General features: G+C 38.7%; 1 protein-coding gene across 7 annotated transcripts in view; it reads right to left on the bottom strand.

Moving 5' to 3' along the window:
• Positions 1–15341, bottom strand: part of dysc (whirlin protein dyschronic) — a 94527-nt gene that overhangs the window by 28876 nt on the left and 50310 nt on the right. For 5 of the 7 annotated variants that reach the window (XM_086915771.1, XM_086915769.1, XM_086915772.1 and 2 more), the window contains 7 exons: positions 12918–13241; positions 11853–12085; positions 11325–11616; positions 10979–11038; positions 6445–6599; positions 2089–2170; positions 1844–1954 (listed from right to left, as the gene is read on the bottom strand). In XM_086915771.1, the coding sequence (XP_086771897.1) occupies positions 1844–1954; positions 2089–2170; positions 6445–6599; positions 10979–11038; positions 11325–11616; positions 11853–12085; positions 12918–13241 (1257 nt within the window). The remainder of the gene's footprint in view (positions 1–1843; positions 1955–2088; positions 2171–6444; positions 6600–10978; positions 11039–11324; positions 11617–11852; positions 12086–12917; positions 13242–15341) is intronic. The other 2 variants (XM_086915773.1, XM_086915774.1) reach the window with 1 other exon arrangement.

Raw genomic sequence — 15341 nt, 5'->3', positions numbered from 1 at the left:
GACTAATTAGGGTGGCTCGTTACTCGAAGCAGTTCCTTAATTGGTCGATTCTTGCGGGACGACAATCGAGTTAACGGTTTCTCGTTCATTTAAATGCCGCGGTTCATTGACTCTTGCCAATCGTGGCCGTCCTGATCGGAAATCAAATTTAGCGGGACGAGAAAAAATATGGGACAGCAAAGAAAGATTAAAAGTTATCATGTAAATAAAATAATGTAAAGTATAGAAATTTGAAGATAAATACAATAATTTCATTTAAAGAGTGACCAACGAATAAATCATCTTGTATCTTGATTCTTAATATATATATATATATAAATTTAATCAGGAACAGAATTGCTCTAAGATAGGACGAGATGCATCATCGATTCCCTATTATTTCAAATTTCACTATTGTTTTTCAACCAAAGTAACCAACCGATCGTTAGGTTTGAATTATTATTCTCGAGGAGAAATTTCACCGTTGTCTCAATTATCCATTTGTTCTGCTCTCATGCGCATCGCGTGTGCATCCTGTACCCTCCTTTTCTTGACATTATCACACGCAAAATACTGGCAGCCATTAACGCGAGACAATTGCGCCGTAATACCACAGGCGGTTCATAATCTGGCAATTCTACTCCTCGTAGTTGAACGAATTCTATACAGTTGTTATAGGGTGCAACGAAATTGTTAATACGTCTGATATACACGTACTCTGCCAAGGAAATACTAGGTAGGATGATATTAATTTTGTGCAAAACGCTTCGTGCCTTGGAGAACAAAAGATCGGAACGAACACGTTGAAATCTCGTTTGTACTTGCCCAGGATTCGTGATATATATATCATATATATTCATATGTTATGTACGTATCCAAGGATATTTTAAAACTTGAAAGAATTATTTTGTTTGCCATTTCTTTACCAAAGAAAAATTTAAAAATTAATTTTCTAAACTTTGTATAGTTTTCTTTCGACTTGTTATATACATAATTACATAAACAAAATTATATTTAAATTATTTAAAATATTAGAATAGATATAAATATTTCTTTTTAGAATTCTTTTTGTATTTGAAAGTTTTTCTATAATTTTTAAACCATGGACGGTTTATATAAAATTTATCGTATCATTAGAATCAGCTATCGTCTTCGATCCAAGTTATACAATTCATCCTAGATGAATTTTTTATGAATCGCGCGCGCTTCGTATCCTTCGTAATTTTATAAACGGACATTCAATATTTACTACAGGAAACGTCGTTACATCCCCTAATCCCACTCGACTCGTCCCAATACACATGTAGAAATTTTCTCCATTATCCATTCCACACCCTGTTCCGAGTAACTTTACTTTATTCGCGAGAAACACTTTAACTTTAAAATTAATCCTAGAACTAACTAAACAAGTCGCATAGTTTCAATTTTATTAACACGAAATTTATACTTTTGGCAAAATTAATATTGAATTTTACTTTCAGATGAAAACATAATTTTATACGTGGAAGATTCAAAAGTGGCATTCCCTGAAAACTGACTTACGTAAGTTCTCTTTATCGTTTAAACATTCGATCGACAAACCAATCGAAATTTCAATTTCACCAAAGACTTTATCGATTTGACAATTTGAAATATCGAAACGATAAAAAGATTCTTAAATTATTTTCAGAGAATTCTTCAACTTCCGAACTCTCCTTCTAACTTCTCATTTCGCTGTTCACTTTTTACACACGTACTAGCCGCGAATCAATAGTTCCAGTGTCAAATCCGACCTAGTCAGTGCAAACGGGAGAATTCGCGGAAGGAAGAAAGAAGTTATATCCGTTAAATGTAGAGACGTGAAAAAGGTAAACTAACCACTCACCAAATTGTCCGGATGGAGATGATGATGGCCGTAATCCCTCGGGTTCCCCCTCGAGCCACCTGGCGAGCTGTGCCTACGTCCACGCCCGTTCTCCAACTCGTCCTCGTAGTCCTGCAAAAGAAATCGACGAACAACCCTTTTATCGCGTTCACCAACACCGTGAGGGGAGGGAACGTTCACACGTTGAACGGGTGACAACTTCTCAAGGTCGTGCGTCTCTGCCTTTCTCGAACAATTTTCTGTACCTGGTTGTCGCACTCGTCGTCGTTGGAGAGGGCGAGATCGGAGGTGGTCACTTGGTGCTGCGGCGTCCTCCTGCACCCAGCTCTGGAACGGCCAAAATTGCGATTTGAGACGACCCACCCTGCCGAGACTCTCCGCGTCTCTCACCCGATTCTCCTATATTTTTTTTTTCTTTTCTTTTCTTTTTTTATATCGTCTAGATCTACGATTGGATAGTGTTGGATTGGTTTGCTCGATATTTCTTTTTTCTTTTTTGGTCGTAGTTGGTCGGGTTGATTGAACGTTTCAAAAGATAGACCGATTTCTCGAACGTGGGGACTGTCCATGGCTACGAATATATACCGGTTCGCGATTTTATATTTGCTGGAAAATGGATTCGAGACGGGAATCGCGCAGGAGGGCTCGAAACTTGTGGATATCGTGTGTGGAAAGCACGAGAACGGTGGTTTCGATCGATGGTTAAAATAGAACTTTCTATTCTCTCACCCGGCGGTTCGAAGTTGGACAGAAGAATGGAAACACGTGAGTGTACATATGTGAGGGACGATCGGCGACAGCAATGCGGTTATTTATATGTTATTCGCATCGATTATTTAATGAGCGCAAAGTCGAACGGGGGTAGTACACCCCCGTGGTTATCGCATGCCAAATCTATTTCCGTTCCCCGGCTCGTCCTTCGTCGTTCCAAGTTTCAACAGCCGCAGGTGCCATCGATCGATCGATGCTAACCAGCCAGGATGGCGTCGAGCAACTCGTCTAATCGACGAGTTATGATTTTCAACGAGCATTGCATTCCTCGATAAATTAGTTGGCACGTTCGTGTCACTAAATTCGTGCACATTTTCCGTAGCGAGATTTATCAGGTCGGTGTACGACCAAGTATTTCATTGTGAAACGAGAAATTTGCTGCAAATTACGGATATTTTATTAAGGAAAATTTGAATTATCTATGTGTACTATTGTTATGGAAAATTATTTGGAGGGAACAAAGGAAATCGTATGAAGTTGCACATGATATCATATTAAATGTATTTCCAAGAAACTATCTTTTCTTAAAAGAGAAAAAAAGAAATCTCATCGAACTGCACACGACGATTCCTCAAATTCTTCAGATCCAAAAATTAAAAGTGTAATGAGAGTTAACCGATCGATGAGAAATGATTAATTACGATATTTCCAAGAAGCTATCTTACCCTTTTATCAGACGGGAATGCGCGTTACGTGCATATCACTCAGAAAAACTGTACAATCGAAGCTTGATTCGACGATGGAAAATTCGCGACACAGACCTTCTTATATCTTCCTATCCATCGGTTCGCCTCGAACGAAGTCGAGCGAGGAGGATGAAAATCTGGCTGTGACGCGAGCACCGACACTTTTTTCCAACCAACGTTTCGTCCGCGTAGCTATTACGGTACTGCTAACTCTCTCCAAGCTCATTTGTTTCATTCTGTTACCCGGGATACGACCTAGCGTTAGAACTTTGCCCGACCGTAGAACGAAATTTTCAAGGGCCATTCGTGTACCTGTGTGTACGCTATTGCCGCATAGAAGAACCGTTATGCGGTAAACGGATTTTCAGAATCGCTTTAACGACGTGTATCGTGATATTTATGCCGTTATATCTGTTTCTCGTCGTTTTCCTCGCGGTTTCGTATCCAGTCCAGCTCGATTGAAGTTCACGAAGATAATGGAGATTTAATTTTATTCGATGCCTCGAAGGTGGAAAGGGTCAAATACGTACGTATTGAAAAAAAGAATTTTTATTTCGTGTAATCAAATCTCCAGGGGCAAGAGTTCGATCGAGTTAGCAAGTATCATCGTTTTTCGTAGAATTAAAATTTCTTTTAAAATCCAATTCCTATTTTATTCGAACGAATCGAACGAAATCCAAATAAATCCTCCTATTTTCGATCGAAGCAAATGCAATGAAACGTTCGAAATGAAACGTAAACGAAAATGAGAAACTGTAAAGACGAAGGATCAGCAGTGGCAAACAATAAGATTGAAATTCCCGTTTAAACATTTCGCCTCGAGGTGAGAACATTTATCGGACGATGCCACGCGAAATAATCGGATAACAGGCCCGATATAGACTCGATCAAATATGCAAATCCCATTTTTCTTCGCTTTCGATTCGATCGTTCGTTCACGTTCCGAACGTTTTACGTGTATACGTTTCTCCGCTGCCAGCGAAAGATATCGATTGGACGGAATTTGCTTACGTCCAATTTCGTGGAAAGACACGGAATGTCCTGGCTTATCCATCACTCCCTCGTCCATGAATCTATGTACGCCGAATTAATCGATCTGACCACTCGTTCCAACACGTACGAGAAATTGGCATTCGACCAAAGAAATTTTCCACGAGATCGAATGGAACGGAATTGTTTCTTCCAATTCTTTGTTAATGTGTTTCACAATGAAAATAGCTTGTAATGAAAATGAAAGTTATTCTAAAGATTTGCAAAATATTTTTATCGTATTATAATTAAGAGAGGAGCATAGATAGAACTAAAAGAAAATGAATATTTGTTCATTCAACGATCGACAAATATTTCTCTAAAAATTATCTCCTATAATATTTCGATTCAATATAGAAAAAGGAGCTTTCGTTAATATTTATATCCCATTTCCAGAAATTTTCACGTTCCATTAAATCCCAATTTTCTCTCACAAAAGCATCCATCTATCCATCTATCCTCAAAGAGAGAAAAAAAAAAAAAGAACTCCATGGAAAACCCTTTGGCAAATATTCCCACCTTCGAAATCGGACTAATTCTCCCTCTTTCACGCTCCCCAAGCATAAAACTCTTCCCTCTTTTTTTTATTTTTTCGCCCCTCAGAAGAAGCAACACCATCTATCCCCGCCTCATCGATCTACGTCGATTTACGACGTGCTCCCTTAACCACGTACGTAAAAATCCAGGCGGATCAATCGCTCGATCCACACACGAGTTGACCATCGTCGATCTACACCATCCCCTACTACACGCCGCAACCACCGCCCACGCGAGTACACAGGGTACACGAGTACCGGCCGCTATTTGCCTCGTCCCTCCTGCCACCCCCCGCCGTGTATCTGCTTATCCGTGTACATACCTGCTACCAACCAGGTGGCCGGTCGAATAAGCTAAAGCCAGATCGAGGCTGGTAGGAAATGAAATATCGATGTACCTCGTATATCCGACATAGAAACGCCATTACAGCTATCCCTGCTCACTTACAATCCTCAATCTTTTCTCCTTCTTTCTTTTCTTTCCTTCTCCCTCTCTCCCTCTCCCTCCCTCTCTTTCTTTGTCTTTATCTCCTCGATTTTCGCTCCTTCGTTCCGGAGCCGGATTCTCGGGACGATTGGCATTGGGATTAATCCGTTAAGGAAGTGCGTGTACGTTGTGCGTGGATGTTGTCGTGGTTAGAAAAGGATCTGTGAAATTTTGTGGAATTTTGTTGAAACTACGTGGAAATTAATAACGAAGAATAAGAATTTGAAAGGTTTTTAGAGTAAGAGTAAGAAATTAGAAGATTGTCAAATTTTTCCCTGATAAATATCGTGGATATTAGCTAGTTGTTAATAGGAGTCAAAGTTTTATTTTTTATCAGGGGTTATTAGAAAGTAAGAGGAATAAGGCAAGAAGATCTTACAGGTTCAAAATAAGATATCTTTTTGGAGTGACTTTTTTTTCGAAAAATAAATAGTATTTTGGAACTGAGGGCAATTGGAAAAATCGATCGGAATTACCGCACGAAAAGGAAATAATGGGACATTCGAGAAATCGGCCCGCAACGTGCACGCAACGAAACGACTCGAACCAATCAGCAACAGTGGTGTCCTTAAAGCCACTCGACGTAACTCAGTTGCTTCAAGTGTAACTGCAAACTTTACTCTGAATGGCAAACTTGAACGCTCGACTTGGATTTTCTTGAACTCTCGTTGCAAATTAAATATCACGGTCGCACGACAAATTAGAGTTTCTTTCGGTAAGTTCCATCTTCGTTGACTGAACGATCAAAGAAATTTTCCAAAAAATTTCTTTACATTTTCCGCGTTAACTCTTATGTCGATAACCCAAATCCTTTTACTTAAAATCGAGGATTTAAAAATTTCTTCTTATCCTCGCATCGAAAGTTTTCCATCGAATCCAATTGGACTTTTGTTATCGATTCAAAACTTCGAGATTGCAATTTTCTTAATAGTGGAAAATTTGTTGTCAACAATTTTTGTACAGACATAAGAGATAAGAAAGAAAAAAGTGGGTAAAATAGAGTATCGAGTTGTCTTCAAGAAAACCAAGAGAGGCTCAAGAGTATGAGTGAGAAATGGCAAAAGATTCTCGTTTTATTAGATCCTTCTCGACCTGGTCCTGGGCATGTCGGCCCCGAGACCGCTGTCCTCGCTGGGTGATCTATATTCCTGGTTATCCCTTGGCAGGAGAGGTCCTGTCACTCCTAGAGGATCTCCCTCGACGTCCACCAGTCGTCCCGGACGGCAACAACCACCGGGCACACCCCTCTGCGAGAAATCACCAGATCCCATCATGCTGTTCGCCATTTCGTCGCCATTTTCAGCCCGGTTTCGATGGCCAACGAGCAATTTATTTCCTCCTTTTTCATTTAACTACCCAATCCATTTTCCCCTTTGATTCTTAATCATTTCCTTTTTTTTTAATCTTTCGATCGAAATTTTTTAATAAATCGTTCGCTTGTTATTCGATCATTTAAAAGTTACGATAGAATAATAAATTAGAAAATTGAGATTTTCTTCCCTTCCAGGTTGATAAAAAGTAAAAAAGTAACGAATGAAGCATAGACGAATAAAAAGAAGGGAAGAGGAGAAAGAGTAGAAAATAAATTTCCAAGAAGAAGCTGAACTGAAAATATCAGAAAAGCGATAGCTTTGGCCCATTGGGAAATCGTTTATGGATTCCCTTTTCCATGTAAGTCAGCCGATCGATCGTTCCTATTCGTGCCAATCCATCGAAAGACAGTCAAAATTATCGATTAATCGGCCACAAAAGCTATATGACAATTCACCGATGATCTATCATCGATCCGTCTGGTGATATTTGTCGGCGTACAGATAACACTTGATTTACGATCACTTCCGGTTGTTCTCTTCCGTTCAAAGATCACGGAACCGGCGAATACACGGTCCACGAACCGTGAAACTGTTCTGTCATTAATCAAGCGTCATCGATTTGCCACAAATGAGAGCAATCCACGAGTCAATTGTCAATTGACGAATATTTTTTTTTTTTTTTTTAAAGGATTAATGCGATCACTTACGAATGTCGAAAGTTTGCTTGATTAGAAAATTTCAAAATGTACTTTTTGCATTTCCATTAAGTTTTGTCTTGAGAATTTTCATTTGAATATTTTTGAGAACTCGATGCAGATAAATATTATACAGATAGATTGAAATTTAAAATTTTAAAGAAATATATTTTTTTCCTTTAATTATTAAGTTTAACTTTTAAAAATTATTATTTTTAACACCAAAAGAATATTTTCATCGAAATTCAATGATAATTACAATGTTATATTTTCATAAATTCATTCGAATTTGTAAATTCTAATTTGAGAGAACGTTTTAAGACTCATCATCCTAAAAACGTGAAAAATCAATAATTCCTGTCTCTCGTCTGCATCGAGTCTAACGAGCCTTCAACGAAAATTATTCTAATTAGTCCTTCTTCCGGCAAGCGTCTATTAAACAGCTTTCGATCATCGAATTAAATTTCACCAACCATTTACATCGATTGCAGATTCGAACAAATTACAATTAAAATTAGAAAAAAAAAAAAAAAAGAAAAGAATTCTTACAAGCTGGCCACCCCTTAAGCCCCTAAGGACAAGCGAAACACAAAGAGTTGAGAAGATCGATACGAAAGGAGAAGGCAGTAGTGGAAAGCTAAAAAAAAAAAAAAAACGCTAAGGACACGAAATTTAGAGAACGAAGCTGGAAACGAAAAACTGGAGGCCTTCGTCGAAATAGAAATCGTTTCCACGAATGAGATTAACGGTGTCGCTCGTTCACAAACTCGTTGGCTATGAAACCGGCCATCAGCGAGTTAGCCCGAGCTTTGGACAAGGCTGGCAGGATCTTTGTGGATTAGTTTCATTCTCTCTTTCCTTTCTTTTATTTTCTTTTCTTTTCTTTGGAGACCTCGTGTCCAGAAACGTTTACGAAAATGAAGAAAGCACCGTGCGACGAGAGCTGAGTAAAGCTTTCAGGAAACTTTCCAGCCCCTGAATCGTGACGCACGAGATGCGATTAGGCCAACTGATCCTCAGCCAACTACTCTCAACATCTTGCGATCGAGTGCGTGATCAGTTGCCATTCACCGAGGATATTTCCAACTTTCTTTGGAGTGAAATTTTTTTAATTGGGATTGATTTCTTCGTGATCGAAGAAAAGTGCGTCTCCTTTAGATCATTAGCGATTGTAATTTTTTATTGGTAGAGCAAATAAGTGAGAAAATAGAATGTAAATTTTTAAATTACTCGAACAAGTGATTTCTTTAAAATTTTTTCGTTGGATGATTGGAATGATATACTTATATTTTATAATTTCATAATTTTCCTTCTTCCTTTAACCAAGCTATAGGATTATCGTATTTCTCGACTTTCATGCTAAAGTTCTTTTAGAATATTAAATAAGAACGAGATTGAAACATAAGAACAGTGTAATAGGATTAAATAGGATTAGTCTGTATTTTATATTTCATTGAAACGTTTTGAATTTTTTAATAACCAAGTTAATAATCCCTATTCTATAAAGATAACTTCTAATTACACATAGTATCCTTCTTTCCAACTAATTATAATTTACAAAATCACTTCAAACACTCGTCAAAAAATAAAATCATCCAACTCTTTTCAAACTCATCATCGATAATTTCCCCGATCACGCACTCGACGAAAGCAAGACATAACGAAACACAAAAAATCCAGCAAAGCTCAGGCGAACTCGTTCTCGAAAATCGCACTTTGTACTGTCACCCCCGATGTGGTTAGCGTGAAAAGAATAAAAAAAAAGAAGAGAGAGATACAGGCAAAATCATTCGCATCTACCAGCGGCATTCCACGGCCAAATACCCAAATTTGCAAGCGTGCGTGTCTAAGACCCATAGCATCGCAGATTCTTTTCACAAAATCGAGAATACTCGAAGCCTCTCCTCTTTCGATCGTCGCGATTTTTTTTTTCCTTTTTTTTCTTTTTCTGCTTTTCCATCGACAATTTTTCTCTCGTTTATCTCGGATTGAAACTCTATATATACATATATATATATAAAAGAGAAAGAGAGAAAGAGAGAGAAAGCTCGTCGTGAAAACGTTTACTCGTTCCGGCGAGGCTTAATTGCACGACATTCAATCCACGGGCTTCGAATATTCGCGCAATGGCACGGCTGAAGCGGTACGCAAACAATCTCGACTGCAAAGTCCAAAGAGACGCGGAGGAACGTTGACGAGCGCAGAGCGGAAACGAGGCGACACTGGCTGCCCAGGGAAGCGCTACTAACACTAAGCGAAATCATAAACAAAACACAGATAGACAAAGAAGTTATAGAGACAGGCAGAGAGTGATATATTCGAGAGAGAGAGAGAGAGAGATATATAGAGATAGAAGAATGAAGAAGGATGAAGCGAGAGAAGAAAGAGAAAAACGAAAGTATATATGTATAGTTTTTGTTTAGATGAAGAAGAGAAGCGGAAGTAGAGAAGGGGGTTGCAGGAAGATCCTCGAGTCATGCTTCACCGGTCACCGTGGTAGCCGAGAGCGATTAAGCGGAAAAATAAAAAAAAAAAGCTTCATCTCTGCGTTTTGAGTGGATAAGAGATGGATTTTGGTGATTTCCTTGAATGTTCTCCAATCTTGACTTCCTGTCCTCCTTTCGTCCTTTTCATCTTCTTATACTTTTTTCCTTCTCGCACCTCTCCAATCGACCACGAGCTTTCCCTACCTTTCCTCTTCCGTATATATCCTCCTCTTCTCGTTATTTGTCATTTTTTTTTTTTTCCTTTCGTTTAAGTATTTTTGTTCGTTTTCTTTCTTTGGATCAATCTTTGGAATCTTTCGTGGTTCTGATCAAATGTTTAAGGCCCGCTGTCCACGAAAAATGTTAAATGTAATGAAAGAAAACTGATTTAACACTGATAATAATAAGTAATTATTAGATGACGAATCGAAACGATTTATCGAAAATCGATGTTCAATTCATTAAGGCCAATTGCATCGATACAATATCTCGCTCGTTTTTTCTTTTCAATATCGAATTCCATTTTTTTATCATTGTGATTACAGAAAGATTATTCTATTGTATAATACCTCATCCTTCTTTTTTCTACTCATTATACATCGCATGATTTATGCATTCTTCTTCCACGACACTATTCAATTATTCCATTTTTAATTTTTTCACTTCAATCGTTGCGACATCTAGCGAACAGAGGGCCTAAATACATTTAACAAAATGTACATACGCACATCGTTACATTTTTTTCACCCGGCTCGAGATCCTTTTTCGAATACACGCGTTCGGTATTCGTAAAGGAGAATTCTCCTAGGAGTAGGTCGCTTGCGAGACTCGGCGACAGGTTAAAAAAAAAAAAATATATGTAAAAATATATATATAGAGATAAAAGGAGAGAACAGTCACCAGTTATAGATCTAACAGTTATAGTGGACAACGCAGAACAGAGAGTGAGAAAGATAGAGACAGAGAGTTTTCTATACATGTCCCGAAAACAGAGATAGAGAAAAAGATAAATAGAGATAAATAGATAGAGAATAATCGTGTGAGATATCAAGTGAGTCGTTGTGTTCTCGTGTGTTCACCCGTTACTCGTGTTACTATATCGGTGAAATCGTAATCTTTACAGCTTACTTACCGGAAGATCGTGAAGGGATGGAGTCACTATTAAATCCGAATGGGCACGATCACCTTTTCTCTGGACAGGCAGAAAAGAAAAACGCTAATTTAATCGTTAATCTGTAGCATTTTTCTAATTAAATTAATCTATATCCATTAATTTTCAATGAAATAAATCCCTTTTCACTACTCATCATGATAAATATGTAGTAAATAGAGATAGAGAGTATCGTTCATTTTGTAACAATTTATAATTTTGTTCAAATTTATTTTAAATTAAACCAATGATCCATGGTTTCTTTTTTTTTTTTTTTTTTTGAAATCAAGTTATTCAAGTTTTTAGAATATTACATCTTATAACATACCCTGGCTACTCGAGGCCTGTAAACCAAATCGTCGAAGGCAGCTCTGTCTTTGCTGTCGACGAGTTCCCTGAGCTCGGTAAGCAGTGTCAATTTCTCGTGTGTGTTCAGCAGGTCGCCTAAACTGACAACCAGCTCCTCGATTGTCATTCGACGCGTCCTGTAGTCGGCCAGAAGCTGAGAAAGCGCTGCCCTCTCGCTCCTCGCGAGGACCACCCTCGCTTTTTCCTCCACCATCGCGGCAGTTGCGGCAGAAACCATGTGTACGTTTCTGTGCCTCCAATCGCTCGCAATGCTGAAGAGAAAATATGAAAAATAAATACCTCGAAATATATTTAATCGAATCTGAATTCATTTTTAAAGTAAGGCACGAAAGTGATTTCCGACGAAAACAAAACGAAGATATTTAGAATTAATGTGAAATTAAAATGTATACCAACTGGTTTTGATTTTTGAAAGGGAGTGATAATACTCGTTTTATAATAACGCGAAACTTTTGGGTTTTGTACGAGCGGAGTAGGCGTTTCTTACGTAGGACTCGGTGGTCGATGATTTCCAGGGCTCTCCAAGAGTAGAGGATCGTGTTCAGGGTATCTAGTCGTCGGTACAACGATAGGCTGGCTCGTGGTACAAGAGTGTGGCACTTTTCCCACATCGCGAATCAGGAGTGTCATCCTTTTGTTCGTCTTCAATATTTCCACTGCCTCGTCGTGGGTCGCCTCCTCGAAACTCTGCCCATTCACTTCGATGATCTGATCACCTACCTGGATACGAAAATTTGACATTTCCCTATTTATTTCCATTTACGTTTAATTATACCGATAGAGAGTAAATCCATTGTTTTTCTGTGTGAAATATTTTGTCAACTTTATATGAAAGTTTTTATCAAAATTTTGATAAAAATTTAAATTTCTGTGATTAGCAGTTCGTTCGATGAAGCACTTTTGTCACTCGACTGCTTACCACTATTTCAATAATGGCCAACTAATTAAAATTCTTCTATAATTCTTCCTGACATTGAATTATAGAACGAGCTAATTAATAATACCGTTTGTTACGCTTTGTTTCGTAAACATCCTCCGTTATCATATTTATCATACGTAATTGTAATCGCTTTTCCACGATTTATTTGTGCCGTGTGTTTCCTGTAATACAATATTAATGTCACAAGGAAATTATTAATTTTTGAAAATATCGAAGCACTATACTCTGTATTTATTATTATCGTTTTTCACTTTCTTTATTGGATCTTCATAAAATTTACGATAAACTTTGAAACTACCTCTACGCATCCTTCTTCATCTTAAAATATCCTCTGACATTCCAACTTAAACATTTATCCAATCTATGAAATTTCCAATTTAAAAAAATTTCTAATTAATTTCTTTGCATTTCTCTACAAAAGTAAGTGCAAACCGTAAATTTCCTTCGCTACAAGATATTTATCCTGAACGTGGGGCACACCGCGCGACAATATCGGGCCGAAAAAGCCGAGGAAAAACTTGCAATTTTATCGTCGAATGAAAATGACGGGCTGACACTGTCTGAGATCTAATAAAAATACAGCTTATCGAAGGAGGAAATAAAATCTCTTACCAAAAGTCCGGCTCGATCGGCCACGCTGTCCTTGTCGACCCCGGTCACATAAATCCCAAGGCCGTACTCGAGGCCGCCCCTGATCATCAAGCCGAGAGACTGGCCAGGCTCGATGCAGAGCTCCACCTTTCTCGTCCTTGGTCCGTACCTAGGGTCCCGAGGTGGATAAAGTGGCGGTGGCGAGGTTGGACGACCTTGACGGTCGATCCAGCTGCAGGACTGTTGTCGACCGGAAGAGGACCAGACGGGGTGTCCACCTCTGCATCGTGGATCCAACGCTGGCCCTCGCACGGTCATGCTCAAGGTTCTGCAAGACTTCAGCATCTGTTCGAATTAAAAATGCAATTATTACTAATGTTTCTAAATCTTTCGATCGATGTAAGAGTTTTAGGAGGCTGGAGATCTTGAGAAATTTCGAACTGTTGGAACGAGGATAAGGATGGCCATTAAGTTATCTGGATGCGACAGACTCCAGGGAAGGTACTTATGAAGTAGTTTTGAAAAATTGGTGGAGAATGCTGAGATGGAGAATTGAAGTTGGATGCAGATTAAAATAGCGACAAGCGAGTTTGACAAAACAGAGATTTTGGAAATTAGAACGAAGTTAGAACGAAAAAAGAATAACTTAGCGTGTTATTAAAAAATTTCATAATTCCGAGTGAAAAAGAAAAGAGTTTAAAGAGCAACAAAGTAATAAAGGATAAGAAACTACGGAATTAAACAAGTAGAGGAAGAAAGGGGGGGGAGGGAAATTCTCGTACGAGAAAAGAAAAGAAAAAAGAAAACTACAGAAAAATGGAAAGAGACGAAGAAAATCTTTTAAAAAGTTAAAATTAATTTCAGCGAGTGGCCGCACGCCACGATCTCAAAGAATCGAGTTAATTATATAGGTCAACGAATTTTTCTTCAAAGAGGTTCATTTACCTTAAACCTCCGCGAACACAATGTACACGCTTTGCGAGCGGATTATTGCACAGCCCCGCAAATAGCAAATTGAGCGTGGCCAATAATTCGTCCGTCTGATGTAATGCCATCAACGTGTAATTATCCTCTGTTATTGGACGCTCTATCGAGATCTTATTAACCCTACTGCCTCCAAAACTGCATTTATTTCATCCCAAACAAACAAACATCTGCTCGTTCCATTCGTGATAATTACAAATGCGTTATAGCACACGTTTATGGGGCCCCTTTCGTAGACACATGAAACGAAATATCGAGGAGTATCGTTGTATTACACGAACGAGGTTGTTGCACCGTTGTGATCGAATAAACAGAGGAAGGCGTCGTGGAAGGCTTTGGCCCATCCTCTGAGCATTATTCAAGCCTCGTGACGGGGCTCTTATGCAAAGGAGACGGCGGACACGTATCAGGAGGAGAAGAATTCCTCGCTGACGACCTCAGAATAGATCGGCTATACGTGTCGTGTCTCGGCGAACTGAAAGAAATCATTGTCCGTGAAGGGTTTCCTTCGAGGCAACCTTGGCAAGTGAAACGGCGAACAATCGCGCCGGGTCAACAAGGGACAAACGTTCTCTGTGCAACGTTCTTCCCCGCGAGGATAAAAGCCATGGCGATCCTTTGCGGGATTTTTGCAAAAGGAACGAGCCAGCTGCGCGTACGTGCGACATCTCTCCAATGTTTTCGATGCTGTATCGGGAGCAAAGATTCGAGAAAATACTTAATTTAAAACAAAAAAAGTGTTGGGTGTTAATATTTGCTTGAGAAATGAGAAAAATTTTTAATAAGACTCGACTCTTTTCAATCAAATGTTTGGAACAGAAGTCTTGAAGGGATGCTCGAGTTTCTTTTAGTAGTAATTTACTAAGAAATTGAAAGAAACGTCGATAACTTTTTTCAACAATGACGAGTAAAAAAGGAAGAATAGGAAATGAAAATAGTAGCCGAGCGTTTCTTATTTTTCTTGTTTTAAGAGATACGAAAATTTGAAAAGTTTAAACGGAATTTACGAAGAGTGGAAGTTCCATTAATTGGAAGTTTTGCGAAGGGATGATAGAGGGAGAAGAACGCGTAGGAGGAGAGCCTGAAGAGAGGGTTAAAGGTAAATTCACGTATATTTGCCGCACTCCATAACCTTGGCGGGGATTATTATATCAAACTGGGGACCGGAAATCTCGTACAAGAAGATTTATACTTCCTGTATTTCTAACTCCTTGAACATCAACGAGAATATCATACGATATATTTCCAAGAAATTCACACGTCGTTTCGTTATAAACGATTTCAATATCGTAGATACGATTCTACACGACTGAACGGAGTTCAGAGGTATCAATCACAGTGTAAAAATCACATTCTCTGGAAATCGAAATTCACGAAGGTCGAACAACCTCCGTATTATTTAAACTTTCCACTCTTCGATCGATCAATTTTTATTTCGTGTTAAAATTTACAAGTATCCCA

The sequence above is a fragment of the Apis florea genome, unplaced genomic scaffold, assembly GCF_048593485.1.
Source record: "Apis florea isolate Af1SG1 unplaced genomic scaffold, ASM4859348v1 contig_3793_pilon, whole genome shotgun sequence".
NCBI classification, from domain to species: domain Eukaryota; kingdom Metazoa; phylum Arthropoda; class Insecta; order Hymenoptera; family Apidae; genus Apis; species Apis florea.
This window is presented reverse-complemented; position numbering and strand designations above follow the sequence as displayed.